General features: G+C 46.1%; 1 protein-coding gene across 1 annotated transcript in view; it reads right to left on the bottom strand.

Annotated features, from left to right (window-relative positions):
- ankfn1a (ankyrin repeat and fibronectin type III domain containing 1a) overlaps positions 1-13783 on the bottom strand; it is a 29149-nt gene extending 15366 nt beyond the window's left edge. Inside the window, exons 1-6 of the mRNA XM_030097408.1 lie at positions 13443-13783; positions 12912-13074; positions 12440-12649; positions 12175-12362; positions 9727-9995; positions 8087-8124 (exon numbers count right to left, since the gene is read on the bottom strand). Of these exons, the coding sequence (XP_029953268.1) occupies positions 8087-8124; positions 9727-9995; positions 12175-12362; positions 12440-12649; positions 12912-13021 (815 nt within the window). The 5' untranslated portion in view covers positions 13022-13074; positions 13443-13783. The remainder of the gene's footprint in view (positions 1-8086; positions 8125-9726; positions 9996-12174; positions 12363-12439; positions 12650-12911; positions 13075-13442) is intronic.
- Between the last annotated feature and the right edge of the window lie 4545 nt (positions 13784-18328).

Here is an 18328-nt window from a genome sequence, read left to right on the forward strand (position 1 = left end):
AATCTGAATGTTTTTAGTCGGCCGATGCTTCAGATCCTGACAAAACAGATTTCTGTCAACACGAACACGAAAACAGTCGATAAACTTTCCCAGAGAGGGACAAACAATAAAAACGTTTCTCTGGGGACTGGTTTCAAGGTGCGAAAATCAAACGGATGACGGTTTCTGCACCTCCCATGACTCAAACTCACTAACTTGACTGATAACCGACTAAATGGTTGACCAGGTGCTGATGGTCACGGTGTTCGACTCCAGCAGCAGCAGCAGTGGATGTCTGACCACTGCACACACACACACACACACACACACACACAGACACACACTACAATGTGACTTCTTGTTGAAGTGTTGCTCACACGGCAGCGGTGAACACCTGACGTCTATAATCACCATGCTTCCTTCAAGGCTGCGCGGTGATTCAGCGGTCGCTGCTCTCGGAGGGTGACGGCCTCGAGTCCAGGGCGACTCTCTCTGCCAGGAGAGTTTACACGTTGTCCTCGTGCACGCCTTTCCTCCCACAGTCCAAAAACATGTGTGTGAGGATAACTGGATGAAGAGGTGTAAACGGCAGACGGCCGCTGCTTCCCTGTCTTCGACATGTCCTTCTTTTTATTCGAGGACGGCTGCGACTGCTCTGCTTCACCTGTTGCATAATGTCTGATTGGTGCAGGATTTTAGGTCGTCACGCTGCAGACACTCGATGAGGATGGAGCCGTGTGCGATATGGGGCTGATATTACGAACTGGGATTTTCTCTTATCGAGGTCACTTCAAGAATCAACCCTGGGCTTTCTGCCCCACGACCCGGGTTCAACACTCTGACTTCCAGCTACTCTTCAAACCGTGAAGCTAAATCTCAGTGATGTCTAAAAATGAGATGAATCAATGTTGTCAAACTCCGCCCCTTTTACGTGCGTGCGCACTGACCACCACTGGAAAGCCCCTGCGTTGAATTACTGCCTTGCAGGTTTGCTGTCTGGGTAACTTAGCCCAGAAAACAGCGAGATATCTGAGGCGTGTTAATCCGGCGCCGTATTTCAGGCTCCTGCCGTCGTCTGGAAGCAGAAACAACAGCCGAGGTTTTTCAGAACGAGTCTTCCGTCAAGCTTTACATGTCAGACGCAGAAACAATGAATCCTCCCTTAAAGCTCTGAGCTTCAAAGGGCAGCTGATCGAAAACAAGAGACGCATCAACAAACAGGAAACGGGAAGCTGTCAGAATAAGAGCAGGAGCGCCACAGTACGGACTCTCCAAAGTACATGAAATCATAGAAGCGAAGGAGGTGTGTGTGTGTATACGATATTTCACACGTCACACAGACTTGACATTAATTTATTTCTATTCGATTGGATTAAATCAGACAAGATTGGTTTGGGCATAATAAGCTGATTTATCTCTAATGTTTTATTCACTTTTTTCTCACGCTGTTTTCATGATGAGCTGATCTTCAGGTCCGAGCGACTGTCGGGAATCTTTCATGGAATCTGGAGACTGTCAGGTTTGATCGGAGCTCAGAAACACAGTCTGAATCCAGAAGCATCAGTAAATGTTCATTATCTCAGCGTTTTATGAACTGGGGCAGCGTAACATCTCCTGATTCAGTTATAGAGCAATTAAAATGTTTCTGTGCTCAAGTATATTAAAACATGGTATTGCGAGTCAGTACTGTCACTTAAGTGTTTCATTAAGGAAGGCCACGTTTTTTTTATTAATAATAAACAGTCCAAAAGAACACATTTTCAGTTTGTAACAAAACAAATCAGATGAAAATGTGTTGAAAATTCAGTGAGATGATTATTTATCAGTGTCAAACCCTCACCCATCCACAGTTCTGTGTAACAGCTGCCGGAAATCTGCATGCATCAGGAGTCAGAGAAATAAAAGCAGCGCAGATCCAAGACGAGCAAGGGGGAAACTTTAAACTGTTGCACAGCCGCAATCCGCGCTGGAGGGAGGGCGATCTCACACGGGATCAGACTGACAGGGTGAGCGTGTGTGTGTGTGTGTGTGTGTGTGTGTGTTTTACATTAAAGCATCTCCGCAGCCTTTTGTCCTCAGGTTCAAACCACTTGACCTCTCAGACACCCACACAGGAACACACACACACACACACACACATTTGTGGGACTCGAACATGTGCAGCTTGTCGGGGCGATCCGCCCAGCGAGGTGATGCCAGCCAACAATCGTCTGCTTCAGCACGGCAAACAATTCCGACAATTACATCCTGCCAGGCTGCGCTGCCGCCGATTGGTTCACAGCTGCCTGTTTCCATGGCGCCCAATGAAGAGCAACAGGTTCGGAAGAGAAAGAGGAGGAGAGGAAGAGGACGGGAGTCTGGAGAGCCACATCTCTCAGCTCAGCTGTGTGTGATGCATTCAGGTGCACTCGCGGGTTTCGGTTCTCCTCTTCAACTCAGGAGAAAAAAGACAAATTAAACCTAAAGGATGATTAAAAATTATTTTAATGAATTATTGACATATTTAAGTATTCAATTCCAAATTGAATCAATTAATGACTCATTTAAGTCATTATTTAAACCTACACTAAGGAACTTTTCAACCTTAATAAAACATTTTAATATCTTTTGTGATGATACATCGACTTATAACTAGTTGAATGACCCCTCTGTCACGGGCTGAGGGCGTCAGTATTGCTTTCACTTGGACTAAGCAACTGTGAGGAGGGTGGTAGGAACCCTGCACACTGAAAAACTCCAAATGTGCGGACTGCTTTACGGCATGCGTCACATCATGATATAACATTGTTTAGCCATCATTAGATTCATTACCTCGTCGCTCTCTGTCCTTCACACAGCCACTGGAAACAAATGTAGGCGAGTTCAGTCTGACAGCATGCCACCGGGAGCAGCATTTTCCGACATCACGCGCTAGTCCTCATGGGAACTGTAGTATTCCTTCAGGCAAAACACTACCGCTTTTGTCCACTGGCGCCGCCAAAATCAATGAAAACTGAAAGTTCCTTAGTGTAGCTTTAATGGTGAATTGATTTATTTAATTTAGGCAGGGTTAATCCTCCATAGACTAGAAACTAAAAGTCACAATAATTTACACCCCAATCCACGTCTATGACCAAATTTACTGAAATAACCATAATTTTTGTAATTTCTGTTAGTTAACAGCCAAAGTTAATGCCAATTCATAACCAAAATTTGCTTTAGCAACAATCCACGCTTGCCAGTGAATGAAATTAAAGCCAACAACTGAAATTAACTCTACGGGCTGACTTTACGTTACATGACACTGTGGTTCAAGCCTTCCTGAGTTTTTTTCCTTTATGTTAAATGTTCTTCACTCTCTTCCCTCTCCTGTGTTCTGACTCCGTTCTTGCTGCTCTTCTCTGATTCTCCCTTTTAGTGTTTCCGTCGGTCTCATCATCCTTCCCTCTGCCGTGTATTTAAGTAATCAGTCTGTCACTCATGTTGTTGGGCTTCAGGCGTTCTCCTCTTTCTTTTTCTAATCTCCAGTCAGCTTCTCCTTTCAGAACAGACTTTGCTTCGGTGTGAACTGCTTGGATTCCCAGTTCACGCTACGTGACACTACTGAGTCGGCGCAGTATCAGAATATTGCAGGCTTGATTTCGTGATAAGAGCCGAGTCTTTTCATTTATTCCCCCCCCCCAAAAAAAAAAGTTAAAGAACAGAGTGAAGTCTTTCACAGCACGTTTTCACTTTATGAAAGAAAGAGTCAGCGTGTCGGCTTTTATAATGAGCTGCTAACAGAGTCCGCTGTGATCTGCAGCATTAAAACACACACACACACACACACACACACACACACACAGTGTGAGCAGCCTCACAGCTCCTCAGAACATCTCAGCGCCGTCATGTCGTCCTCTTCAGAGAGCAGAGGACTGTCCTCTGAGGACATGCAGCCAGATTTAAACAAAGTCCGTAGTTGCTTTTACATGGTCATTTTTTTTTTTTTTTGGTCAATCAGATTGAATTCTTTTCAATTACCTGATTAATTTCAGTGGTCCAATCCCATAATGCTTTGCACTGTGACGTTTGCGGTTTGTGAGACTCGCACAGAATCTTACAAATTACTTCACCCTTTAAAAAATGGAATTAACCAGACTCGTTACGCTTATGGTCCTTCTTGTTTCACTCTTTGAAATTGCAACAACAAAGACGTCTTCTCTTGGTGCAAAGTATAATCAGGAGGAGACCGGCACGCGACAAGTTTTCATGATGTGGCTCGGACTACTCTGCTCAAAACATCGGTGTGCGTACGTTAATTTCGTTGACGCTTTGTGCGGAAAGCATCTCTCTTTTCAATGTCATGTTCATCTGACTGGAGAAAATGGTCACGCTTTGTATAAATGGAATTTAAAAGGAGAGGCCCCAGGATAGATCCCTGTGGAACCTCATAACGCAGATGAGCAGTTTAGTTAATTTCAACCTGGAAAACACTCAATTGCACATCATTCAAACTGAAAGGAAATATCGGAACTGAATACAAACTAATTGAAACACAGATTCCTTAAAGTGAACAGACTCTCAAACTGATCAGTCTTAGAAACATATCTACTTTTTCAACAGATATCCTACTATCAAAAATAATTTCATTAATCATACGTTTACAAAGCAATTTCTCAAGTTTTAAAGGGGCTGTATCATGCAAAATTCACTTTTTGTATGTTTTAACCTTGTTATATAGTTATATACTCACCAAAAACACCCCCAAAGCGGGTTTTTCCTTCGTGCCTGTGTGTTTGAGCTTTCCCTATTTTTCTGCTGCTCAGAGAGGCAGCCCCTCCCGTACCCGTGAAAACGCTCTGTTAACCTATACTGACGTCACTAGGAGAAGATGCCCCCCCCCCCCCCCTTTTGTATCTCTGATTACAGAGATAAACTTTAACCATCATCTGAAAGCAACAATCAGGCAAGAGAAAGAGTCTGGAGGGTCTGCACTTGGTGAGTTTCTAACAGAAAAAGACGTTTTCACGTGTCTTTGAGAAGCTCGAGCTGAAGAGCTAAAGCTAACCCTTAGAGAAGCTAACGCATGACGTATTTGTTTTGAAGCTGCGATTGGTTGAAATGGTAAATGGACTACACTTATATAGCGCTTTTTCATCTGCATTAGCAGAGACCAAAGCGCTTTACACTGCATTATCACATTCACCCATTCACACACCAGTGGAGGCGGCTGCCATGCAAGGCGCTCAGTCCATCCACCGGGGGCGATGTCGGGTTCAGTGTCTATGCCCAAGGACAATTCAACATGCAGACAGGGGGAGACGGGAATCGAACAAACAACCGCCCGATTGTCAGACGACTGCTCTCCCCACTGATCCACAGCCGCCCCAAGTCAAACTGTCAGTCAAAGTCCACAGGGGGAGAGGCGGGATTTTCAGCGAAACAGAGCGTTTTCTCTTCCGGGTTTCAGAATTAGCCCCAGAAAATCTTTTACTTCACACAAAATGACTTTTCCTTAGCGCCAAAAATAAACTATTACCATATTAATGTCATTTCTAGGGCTTGGACTAGCTAAAAAAGCATGATACAGCCGCTTTAATAAAAATGCTTTTTTTCACATCATTCAAAGGGTTAAATCCCTTCTGAGCAGCGCTGTGTGTTTCTGTCTGATCACACACGGTCGGTCCACTTTTCTGAACATTCACACTCCGAGGATGATGAAACTCTCACAGACGAGTTGTTTTTGTCACGATTCACACATGCATGTTCGCCGCTGACTTTATTTCTGCCCTCAGGCTCTGCATGAACGTCGGTTTTGAGAACTCTGTGATATCCCACCGACTGCAGCTAAAAGTGAACACTTACTGACACAATCATCTGGCCATTGAGCAATGCACTGAAGTTCAGGATGGCACTTTGGCCATTTGGCGCCACCTGCAGGTACGAGAGGACTCGCTAATGCTAATTTCAGTGTCAATGCTGATGTTTTGCTGTTACTCAGCGCAGGAGCCACAGTCATGCAGATTTTCTGAATAGGCTGGAAGTGAACCCCCCCCTGCTGGTTGGACTGATTGGTGGAGGCGTTACCATGGCGCTGGCGCTCATTACAAGTTGTGGTTGAGGAGAAGTGGAGTCACGACTCGGCACACGCAGTGTTAATGCGGCGTTCGCAGCGCGGGCGTCGTGGCGGCGTTATGAGCGTGTGGGAGTTTTCCTCAGAGGCTGTGTGACAGGAAGGAAACGACTCCATCCATCTCTCTAACGCCGCGGCGGCGCCGCCGCAGCGGCCATTATCTCCGCGCGGCGAGGATAGACAAGACACCTCTGAGCTCCAAACACACATCACCTGCGTGTCTACCGTCCAAACAGAGGGTCCCAGGAATACCTGCAGTGTCTCACTGTGTGCTGGATGTAAAGTAAAACTCGGGAGAAGTGGTTTGCATCTGTATGTACTCTGAATTTGGTTTAGTGTTTGATTCCGATGTCACAATTCAAGATTGGATTTTATCTCAACACATTAATTATCACTGACCTACATTCAGTCCTGCGTCTGAACCTGAGATGACACACTGGCCTGAATTCATTCTGTTAAAACTACTGCTTGGCTAGCTGCCCACTGCCTTGCTGAACCTAACGCTATAAATACCAGTAAACAGCAGAGGCGAACAAACGAGACATTCTGCGGTACTCGAGCGATTCTTTTGTTCAACGTGATTATGAGAAATTGGGTTACAGCCAGCTAGTAAATATGCTCGCAGTAGAAAGTTTAATTGGAGTTAATTCAATGAGTTTCTCGGCCTGTTAGAAAGTAAAAAGTGAAGCCGAACGTGTTAGCAGCCTGTTAGCAGCCTGTTAGCGCCTCCGTCTGAGAAAGGCTCAGACTGGAGGACGTGTTACTTCGACGAGACTCTGCAGACGCCCACGTGACCGCAGACCTGCTTCCAGCTCTGAATGATGTCCAAACTCAGCCTCAATGCCAGAAAACACAAAAACTGCAGTCACAGGGGACACAGGGAGGGGGCGACCGAGAGGGAGGGAGAGAGGGAAGAAGAGAGAGCCTGAGCTGAGGCAGCGGGATGGATGCCGAGAGCTATTTAACTGATGAGTCAGAAAAACTACAGTCACGACTCTGAGTGAGTTTGTGTTTGCGCGCGAGTGTGTGTGTGTGCATGTGCGTGTGTGTGTGTGTGTGTGTGTGTGTGTGTGTGTGTGTGTGTGCGCTAACACACCCCATCTGCACATCCTGAGTTCACCTTTGTGAACAGAAATAATGCCTCATTTATGATTATCAAGAGGTTTCACACACGCACACACACACACACACACACACACACACACACACATTTTTATTGTGTGTGTGTGCGCTGGATCATGGATGAAGGGGGCGGGGCTAAGACGTTCACACAGTTTCATTGGGTGCAGCGTGAACACACACCCTCCAGCATCACATATTGATCAGATATGACATGTGACACAACGTGACAGGAAATCTGATGAGAAAATAACATATTAATCATATTTTTGAACATGAGTCATGGATGAAATAACAAAAACAACAATTCTACCGTGTAGCTTCTATTCCCTGCCGTCTTTAAGACGGACAGAAAGACTGTTAAATATGAAAATGGATGCAAAATAGGTGTTTGAAAAGTGTCAGAGGAGATAAACGCTGAAAGCCCGCCCCGCTGACCAGCAGGGGGGCGCTCTGAGCCCCCCACTCAACAGTAATGGATTACACAGCCGGCTGAGAGTAATCCGAGTACTGCGGTGTCCTGTGATGCTGACTGGATGTTTGTGTTCAGGCGGGTGAGGAGACGATCCCCTCACACTCTCATAAACAGACCGGAGAGCAACTCTCTCACACACACACACGCACACACACACACACACACTCCGTCACCACGGCAACTGGAGCCACAGGCCATTATACTTAATGGATACCATGGGCCCCTTAATGTGTGTGTGTGTGTGTGCATGCGCTTTCTTTTTAAAAGACGTTTATCTGGTCAAATTCTCCCACTGAAACCTGCAGAGGTCTCACCTCCTCTTTATTGGATCAGGATGTATCACTGCAGGAGGAGGAGGAGGAGGAGGAGGAGGAGGAGGAAGAGGAGCAACATGTTCAAACAACGATGAAAATCAGACTCACTTTTTTCTGGCGTCGTATCTTCCCACAGTGTTTAGGGTCTGTGAAGGCAACACAGGGGAATATGATGAAGTGAATAACAACGTGTTACATAACTAGAATCAACTACCAGGAAAGTAAAGCTTCATGAGTTGTTACTGCAAATAAAAAGTAGCCAGTTACTTTGTTAAGAAGCCGCAATAACTTTGAATTCTTGATTAAATAAAAGGTTATGAGTAACTTGTTGAGCCCCAGAAGACATTAAAACTGTATATAATTCTGTATTTTCTCATGTTCAAGCTTTGCTTGAAGTCTGTAGTGTCAAACTTTCATATCAAACTTTTTTTTTTTTTTGCACTGCATAAAGTCACACCTCTGTGTTTGTGAGAGAGACAAATTTGTTTAGCTGCAGAGGAATATTTGACCTTGCACTAAAAATAATTCCTGGAGCTGAAACCACGATGCTGTTTTTTTTATCTACAGCTCAAGTTGAAATAAAACAAATATCTGCTGCTATTAAAAGTAAATAAGAAAAAAACATTGTGTCTCTGGGTGAGATATCGGATCCTCAGAGTAATCTGATTACACTATGTGTGCGTGTCCTCAGACAGCAGGAACGGATGCTCTCCAACTAACAATTCATCTGCAGAGAAGGGAGGAAACCGCCCCCTGCTGGAGCTCTGCAGAATAACAGGACCGACTTTTTTTTTTCTACACATTTTCACACGTTTTACTGTCAAAAACACTTTTCAAAACACTAATCCTGCAGTTTTTATATCAGTGTTTAGAATTTACTGAAAATATCTGTTATATGTAGGAAGTTTGAGATTCCGGCCACACATGTTCTGCCAAACTAACAGGAGACATCTCACGTGGCCACCTTTGTCTTCAGTTCAGTTCAGGATGGGTCAAGTCTGTCAGTGCAGATCTGAGTCCATACAGGTCTTTAACCCCTGTGTTCCACTGAATGCGAAGGTCTGCGCATCGCGACGCGTCCGGCGGATTACGGGCTTAATTTAGTCCAGGTTAGTTACAGCAGGAAGGATCAGGTCTGGATCTAATGATCTAAACAGAAAACGTACACGACATCTTGAGGCTTGTGTGTGTGTGTGTGTGTGTGTGTATTCAGAGGCAAAGGCCAAAAACAAAAACTGCATTATTAAATTATTTGATTTGATAAATGAATGGATTTATTACAAGGGTGTCAAACATCAGGCTCGTGAGCCAAAACGCGAGAGGCTCCAATGCGGTCGACTGAACCACCGAGCTGATTGCAACAATTTGTTAACACAACACTCAGACCTGAAGTGATGATGATGCCATGAACGTTGGCTCTCTCGCTGCTTTCGTTCAGCCTTAACGGCTGAGCGATCGATCGGCTTCATGTTGACATTGCGGTCACTTTTAGTAGGCATTGTTCGGTTTTGCGTAACAACAATTAAAAGCTTTAAAATTGGATTTCCAAGGTCATCATGGCGCTCTCTGCCAGGCTTGTGAAAAGCGGACAAACTTATGTTTTTAGCAAAAATTTTGAAAGGCGATTCACAAAGCCTTCACAATGTGACCTTTGACCTGACTTTTATCACTCACAAAAACGATTTTCCGCCAACACACACACACACACACACACACACACACACACACACACACACACACACACTGACCTGGATGCTGCGCAGCTTCCTGCGGCCTCTCTCCAGGCGGCTCAGCAGTCTTGGCGGCCGCTGCTCGCCGTACGCCGCCTGCAGCAGACGCTCGTCCACAGAAACCGTCTTCCTCAGGACTGGACGCTCGCCGGACCACGGGACCGAGGCCCCGCCCACCCCGCACATCGGCAGGCTCCTCGCACCTGCTGCTGCTCCCGCCGCTGCTGTCGGGCTCCCCCTGGATCCAGGAGGGGGATCAGGTGACCAGAAGTCCCTCTGCACCGAACCTGGAGGACAGAAACCAGAGACCCCCTGCTGTTACTCTGCACCACACACTGCCGAATACACACATTAATATGCACAGGGTTAAAGAAAAATAGTGCCTGTGACCAATTTCAGGACACATACCGGTGCTGACCAGAAGGGGTGTGTGTGTGTGTGTGTGTTTGTGTGTGTGTGTTGAACTTTTCAGAGGTGACGGTGAGAAAAGACTCACTGAAGGACGACAAAAAAAAATTAATTCAGTTGGTGAACGTCTCAAACAGCCGGCCTCAGGTTTCCATTCATACAGACTCTGTGTGTGTGTGTGTGTGTGTGTGTGTGTGTGTGTGTGTGTGTGTGGTATCAGGCTGCAGACAGGTGTGTACCTGAGCTGCTGCATTAAATCTTGATGATGAGGCTGGATGTGACTCACGAGGTCAGATTTCAACTCAGGAAATAAAACTCAAATAAAATCGACAATTGCAAGTCTCAGAAGTTACATCTGAAACGTTTCCTCTTTAGAAAAGTATTTTCAGGTGTGAAGTGTTGGCTCTCAGGCTGAAACTGCTCCTTCAGACGTGCAGCAGGAGCTGTTCGAGCCTTTAACGTCGTTTTATTATTTGAAACCATCCAAGGCGGTTTTGAGGAAATCCTCTGAACTGGAGCGTGAGGCTGCAGTAACAGCTCCCTCTGCTGGACACACGTCAGTCACACACCCAGCGGTTCCGGGAGGATCCTGCTCCTCCGGTTCAGCCTGAGCTGCAGAGCGAAGAGATTCAAAGCATTTCTGAGCGTCGACGTCGTCACATCGTGGTCACAGGAAGCGGCGCTCGAGCCGAAGCTAACACTCCTGATCCGAACACACTCAGTCCTCACGTTGCTGATTCCTCAAATAATCATCTCACACACACACCCTCAAACTTAAACTTGTTTTCCTCGACACAAATTGAACTCTTTGACTGGAGAGTTTGTTCCTTTTGTTATTTCAGTGCAGACTGAGAGTGTAGAAGCTCTTTCAGTGAGTTTGTGACGTTTCATCGTCCTCCACACGGCTTGTATCTGAGAACAAGACGCTTCAGCTGCTTTGAAGAGGTGGACTTCTCCTTTGCTACGAAAACCAACCCCTCAACAAAAGAACAATTACAGGAAGGATTTTTAATTTTTTTCATGATGCACTTTGAGAAAAACGTCGAAATACAATGTCGAGGACAAAGTTGACCTTTTCAGATCACAATGGCGACTGCCTCGATGAAATACCTCACAGGCAGTTTGATGAACTGGTGAATTACTTTAAGCACTGTACTATTGTGTTAGGGATGGACCAGAGGAGACGTTTACACTTTATAATCCAGTTAAACTAGTCAAGAAGAGGAAGAGGAAGAGGAGAGCTTCATCTCTATTGAATCCATTCAGTTTGTTTGTCCATGTTCCCATGGTTGATTTCACATCTGGTTCTGAGTCATAAAGACGCCGTGAGGATTTTAACCTCTTGACATGTTTACTTCGTTTTCACGTCCACATGTTTAGATCTTTCTAAGTTCGTGTATTTACATCTTTATATTGTGTAATATGCTACTCAGCATTTCCTTGTGCAAACAAACAAAACAAAACATACAACACTCTGAACAGAAAACAGGAAGCAGATTCCTCAGGAGTGTCTGAACGGCTGGAGGCAGGAAGGAGAAGGAGCAGGAGGGAGAGGAGGACGTGACGAAGGACAGTTTTCATGTTTGACTCAGTTTTCTGTATCTGATTTGAAGTCACAAAGCAACGGCAGAAAGTGATGAAGAGGAGGAGGAAGAGGAGGAGGAGGAGAGGCAGCAATCGCTCCATCAGGAAGCTGATTATCATTCTCCTGCAGGGTGGGGTCAGAGAACAGGAAGGAGAAGCCCGGGGAGAGTAAACAGGAGTAGAGAAACACATCCTCGTGGGGGGGGGGCAATCATACCTGATGGTCTCCAACGGAAACTTGAGAAGCTATCAAGTTCACACATCAGTGGCGGCGACGCTCGAGAACGCAAAGCGTTTCCGATCACGACGAAGGTGTGCGCTCCTCACCGAGAGGACTCCTGCTCTGCTGAACCTCTATTTCTGCTCTAAGACTGTTTTTATTCTGAGTGTACTTTGTTCTTTCAGACATAAGTTCACTGGATTCCGAACGTTGCTTCAAGTTTTCGGGTTTCTGATTGCAGTTCCAGTTCTCACCTGCAGAGGTCCAGTGGAGTCCGCCGGGACTGGCTGCGAGCCGACGCCGCTTCCTGATGTTGACGCCGGCGCGAGGGGAGGCGGAGTCTCCCGCCGATGAGACGGGGGCGGGGGTGGAGGTGAGGAGGGGCGGCGGCGGCGACAGCAAGGTGGCGCCATTCCCCGGAGCGGGCGACGACACGGAGGAGCTGCGGGACAAAGAGACACTACGTCAGACGCTTGCAGGACGGCATGAGGACACCGCAGACATGGCGGGATGTCCTACCTGAGCGGCGTGGCGGCCTCGCTCGGCTCGCTGCAGGTAGAGCGCCGCGAGGAGGAGGAGGAGCCCGGCGGGGAGTCGGACGAGCGGCGGGACGCACGCGAGGAGGACGAGGTGGACGAGTCCGCCGCTCGCGGCAGCAGCAGCGAGGACGGCATGCAGAGCCACGTCTCCAGGTCCGAGAACTTGGAGAAACTCAACATCTCCAGGACGCTGCAGGAGGAAGAGGAGCAGGATGAAGAGCAGGAGGGGAAAGACATTTCGCTGCGAACTGAAACCGAAACTTTGCTTCAGATGCTCTGAGCTCTGTGTGTCCCGCGATCAAAACTGTACCTGAACACCTCAGTGGCCAAGAACTTTCTATTACTGCTCTGCTAAACCTGCAGTTGAAGGTAAAGCTGTGAAAACACAACGCGGCGGCGAGGAGGAGCTGGCGCTCGCCGCGCAATCGGTTTCCCGGGTCTGTACACTCTACCTCTCCTCCGTCGGGATCTCATCTTTCTCGTCAGCCGTCTGGAAGATGCAGGACGTTCGGGAGTCTCGAGCCGACAGGAGCACACAGGAGGTATCAGAATCCACGGACATCTTCAGCCATGTCCGAGGGGCGTCAGGAGGGCCGGCAGCTGAGTGTGCACACACTGAAACGCACAAAGTCCACATGTAGGCTAGCTGGGAGCCGATATCTATCCGGTGGAAGATGGGAGGAAGGTGAATTAGCTGGTTCAGCATGAGTGCTATTACCACGGAAACCACAGATTCATGTAAGCATAGAGATGACCATCATGGATCCTACACGAAGCTGGAGTTGTAAGATAAAATAAAACTGGAGAAATTCTTTAGGAGTAGAAAGTTTTTCAAATTAAAAAGTTCTCAGTGACAGCTGTGTGTAAAAGAGTCAAATGTAAAACTTTATTTACACTCAGATGTGAACAAATCAGAGTGAGAAGCTAACTGAGCTAAAATGCTAATATCACACACACACACACACACACACACACACACATACCTGCAGCGGTTTGTATGAGGAGCCATCTCAGGGCTGTCTTCCTCCTCCTCTTCCTCCTCCTCCTCCTCGCCTCACAACCGAAAATCTGTGCCAGTGAACTTCAGCGTGACTTCTCCTGCTCTTCTCTCTTTTCCTCCTTTTGTTTCTTCTCCCCTTCTCTCTGTTTCTTCCTCTTCCTCCTCCTCCTCCTCCTCTCGGAGCAGGAACATCTGCTCAGGCTGGGCCTCCGCCTGGAAACGTGTCTTTGTGCCGCTCTGTGTGAAACATCCCAAAATACACCGAGCGCAGCTCACATTACAGCACATGAGGAGGAGGGCCAGTCTCAACGCTGGCCCGGAGCAGGATCCAGAGGGAGGAGGAGGAAGAGGAGGAGGAGGAAGAGGAGGAGCAGGAGGGCCAGTCTCTGCCCCAGAGCAGCCTCCAGAGGGAGGAAGAGGAGGAGGAGGAAGAGGAGGAGCAGGAGGGCCAGTCTCTGCCCCAGAGCAGCCTCCAGAGGGAGGAGGAGGAGGAGGAGGAAGAGGTGCACACAACAGTTAAAAGAGGCAGAAAGAGGGGAAGGAGTGAAAGAAAGAGGGATGTGAGAAAACAAAATGTGGGAGAGATTTAAAAAAAAAAAACGCGGAGCAAAAAGAAAATGGAAAACAAAATGGAAAGATGGAGAGAGGAGATAAGGAGGAGGGAGAAAGGAAAGGAAGGAAACTTGAGGGGAGTGGACTGGAAAAAGGGAGGAGGAGGAAAGAAGAAAGAAGAAAAGAAAGAAAGAAAAGTACTTACCGATTAAAAAAATGCCAGTAAAAAGTCTTTATGAATCAGACGTGGTCGTCCTTGTTTGGCTTTGTGAGGCCCTGAGATAATTTCTGAAAGTGATGAGGCATAATTAAATCATAATCACATCTGAAGCTGGTACACTGAATTGGAATTAAATTCTTAATATTGCAAAACTGTCTGTGTTAAAAGGTTGAAGTGATTGAATGAATTCATTAGAATGAATACATGTTAATGAGCTCTGAGTAGTCAAAGGTGGCCTCTGGTAGAGGGAATGTGGGAGGAAGATGCTCTACAACCAGATGTTAGCTGAAGTTGTAGCATTACTTCTATAAGTTAAACAGAAATGTGGTTTTATTCCTTAAAAAAAAATGAAACTTAATTTTAACAATCAGGTTAAAATGAAGACACGTCTTACATTTTCATACAATAATGATACTTTCTACAATGTTGTGATAACACTTAAATCTGAATTTCTATAACAAATGAATATTTGAACACTTTCACAGCCTTCATTGGGCTAATTTCAGAACGAAAGACAAAAACCACATTGCACAGATATTTTTTACATCAAGCTGCTGACTGTTACAGCAGTGCCCCCTTGAGGGAGAAACTGTCAATGCCATGTTCTCACTTGCCCGGGGGCAAAATGTGTTGCCTGTAATGCTTCAGAATCCACGAAGCTGATTGGATGACTTCGCCTCACCGTGTATCGACCCTGTTGTCAGCGACAGTCTGGCTGCTGCGCTGACTGGAATGCATTTTCTGTCGTCTGGAGCAGCTCTACAGAGCTTTTATTCATCAGAAAATTATGATTTCTATTTCCACTTATGATATGTTTTTGCAAATTTACAACCTCAGACTGGTTAAACTTTGCGTGTTAGCAGGTAGCGAGTTTCGAGTTTCTTCCATGTCTTTGTGTTGAAGTGAGTGAATGAGTATGAAAGGTATGTTCGATTTGATGGCCGACAGGGAGCTAAGAACGCAAAAGATCAGGTGTAGCTCCTCCAGCAGCTCTGCTTGGGGGCATGTGCGTGTGATCTACAATTAAAGTGTAAAGCGTGCGATGAACCGGAATTTTTCTTCTGATTCCCTTTTGTGTAAAATGTCCCACATGATTCAAACTAAGTGCAGAACACTTATGGTGTAACGTCAGAGAATGTCGGCAACACCCAACAATTAACGCTGGTGAACAATAAGACGTCTCCTTTGTGTCTGAGATTATCCAAAACTGGATTTGAAGACGTCTAAGTTTAACTTGAAACTAGAAAAACCCCAAACCCAGAACGACTGTGAAGATTCTTAAAAATAAAGTCAAAGATTGACCAAAAACGAAACAAGGCTAGCGTAAATCCGATCTATTATCGAGCTTTGAGACAGTTCAGAGCTAATTGTTCTTTTAGCTTTCTACATTTTATTGATGGCTGAACAATTAATGTGACAACTGACTATAAACCAGAGCAGGTAAAACCAGAACATGTAATAGGAATTGATGAGTCATGGTGAGCAGGATGGAGCGGTGTGTCACTGATGCAAAGCACTGAACTGAAAGCTAAACTAAACGACAGTCACTGTAGAGAATCACAAAAGGTTTTCAAATCGTGAATCTGACAGCAGCAGCGGGTTGAAGAGGTGCCACAGGACTGGAAAGGCTCCAAAAAAGAAGCTGTTCCAACTGAAAAAGTGAAATACCATCAGCTCAGTAAGACGACTGGACACCAAGTTTTTCAGAACTAGAAAAGAAGCGTTTCAACCCTAACCCTATCATTTTGAAAAAAATCTTCTGATATTCATAAATATGTTAAAATCTTTATGCCCCTGGTAGGGTCTCCCACGGCTAACAGGACCTGGGTGATGGGCCAGACTGACAGCAGTTCAAAAGCCCTCACGAGAAGGAAGAAAACAAGCAGGAGCGAAAACAAGTGGTTCGCAGCCAGTTTTGAACTGATGGGGATGAGGATCATCAGCACCTCCAAATCTGAGGCCATGGTCCTCGACCAGAAGAAGGTGGTCTGCCCTCTTCAGGTCAGCGGAGAGACCTTGCCCTAAGTGGAGGAGTTCAAATATCACCTCCCCAGGGAGGCGTTCCGGGCATGTCCCACCGGGAGGAGACCCCGGGGAAGACCCAGGACACGCTGGAGAGACTATGGCCCAATCCAATTTCTCTTTCTAGCCCTCCCCCTTGGCCCTACCCCTATGAAACGGAGTGCTAAGGGGTAGGGGAGAAAGTAAACCCCTCCGAACTGGAACACCCCTCCGACAATCGCGTACGTCATCAGTAGTCGCCGCTGCCGATGACGTAGGCAGATGAGACAACTGTTTGCTGAAGAATGTTTTTCTTACATTTTAAAACTTTATTAATTGACAAAATACTGACATTTATGAACTTCTTTCATTGCGGACGCCGCCATCTTGCTGATCTTGGAAGGCTTTCTGAGAAATCTGTCATCCAGTGGCGGCCGGTGGCGAGGGGCGCTTGTTTTGTTCGCCTGGACCGTCAGTGGCGGGCGGGGTTAGTTCACTTCCACATTGGCGGGGGCGCTCGTTTCCCACCCGCGCATTCCAGGCGGGCCGTGTTGAAGAAACCAGTTTATTGAAAATAATCGTCTATCTGTTGTGTTTGGAATGCGCCTGGAATGCGCAGGTGTGGAAACGAGCGCCCCCGCCAATGCGGAAGTGAATTAACCCCGCCCGTAAGTCATGGTCTAGGCTGAAAGAACAAGTGCCCCTCGCCATCGGCCGCCACTCGATCTTAGCCCTCCGTTTGGAGTGTGCCTCTCGAGAATCTCCTTTTGGAGGGGTGACTGGCCCTCCTTCTTGGCCCTACCCCTACGTCATAATGACAATTGGGACACTCCTACCCCTCCACGTGAACGCGCAAAACGAGGGGAAGGGCCAAGGGGAAGGGCTAAGGGGTGAAATGGGATTCAGCCTATGTCTCTCAGCTGGTCTAGGAACCCTTCGGGATCCTCACGGGAGAGCTGGAGGAAGTATCTAGGCATCCCTACTGCTGCCCCCGTGACCCGGTCCCGAAAAAGTGGAAGAAAGTGGGTGGATGGATGGATGTTAAAATCTTTGCCTTTTATATGTAATTGAGCTTCCAGGACACTAATTCATATTTAAATGTTTTCCATACTAAAATGTTTATGGAGTGTATTGTAAAATACAAAAAACTCCAAGAAATTCAGGTTTCTGTTGAGTTTGCAACCCATCCCGGAACAAAAACATGTTATAAAAAACACAGAATTGTCTTTACAATAATTTCTCCACATACGCAAAATAATATTATTGCTCGGAATATTTTCAGGACTATAAAGAACATTATTTTTCAAGTGAAGCAACTTCCTAAAAAGGGGAATTTGTACCCCATTCCTGTTGGAAGTCAAGCATCTCATCAGAAGACAGACGAAAACTCTCCAAAACCATCAAGAAAGGTTCTAAGAAGATGAAGATTCAAAACATGTCGTCTTCGACATGAATCAGCTTGACGGAAGCACCGACGATGCAGCTATGTTTGAAGAAAATGCTGAAGCTGATTCCAAACGTCATCATCATTGTATCTTCGAAAGAAGACTTTGTGTTACATTTGTGGAAAATCACTGACGAAACGTACACCTTAAAACTCATGAGAACACGCATGTTGATACTGCCTGAGTTTCAAGACTTCCAAGGAAATCCTAAGAATGCATGCAGATGATTTTCTAGTTCTTCAACAAGACTAACTACAACCATAACAAAGAGGTTCTAATAGGCGGAGGTGACTTGCTGAGAGTCAGTATTCAACCCTTTCAATGCACAGACTGACGCTGCCAAAACATTGTCAGGGTTTGATGGATTAACTCATCTAAAGACAGAGATGCGAACATTTTCAATTTTCAAATTTGAACATTTTTTTTCCCTCCATTTCTCACAAGTAAGGCATCTTATTGCAAAATCCACCACCGTGATAGATCACCCGGAGGTCTCTGTTATCGAACAGAAGGCTGTCTGAATTTCAATTTTTTCAATTTATTTATTTATTTAATAGGGACAGTGCATACCACACACCCGGACGAGAGGACCTGAACAAAGATTGCCAAACCAGTAAATTCATCATAGTTACATTAAATAAAATTATAGTT

The sequence above is a fragment of the Salarias fasciatus genome, chromosome 8, assembly GCF_902148845.1.
Source record: "Salarias fasciatus chromosome 8, fSalaFa1.1, whole genome shotgun sequence".
NCBI classification, from domain to species: domain Eukaryota; kingdom Metazoa; phylum Chordata; class Actinopteri; order Blenniiformes; family Blenniidae; genus Salarias; species Salarias fasciatus.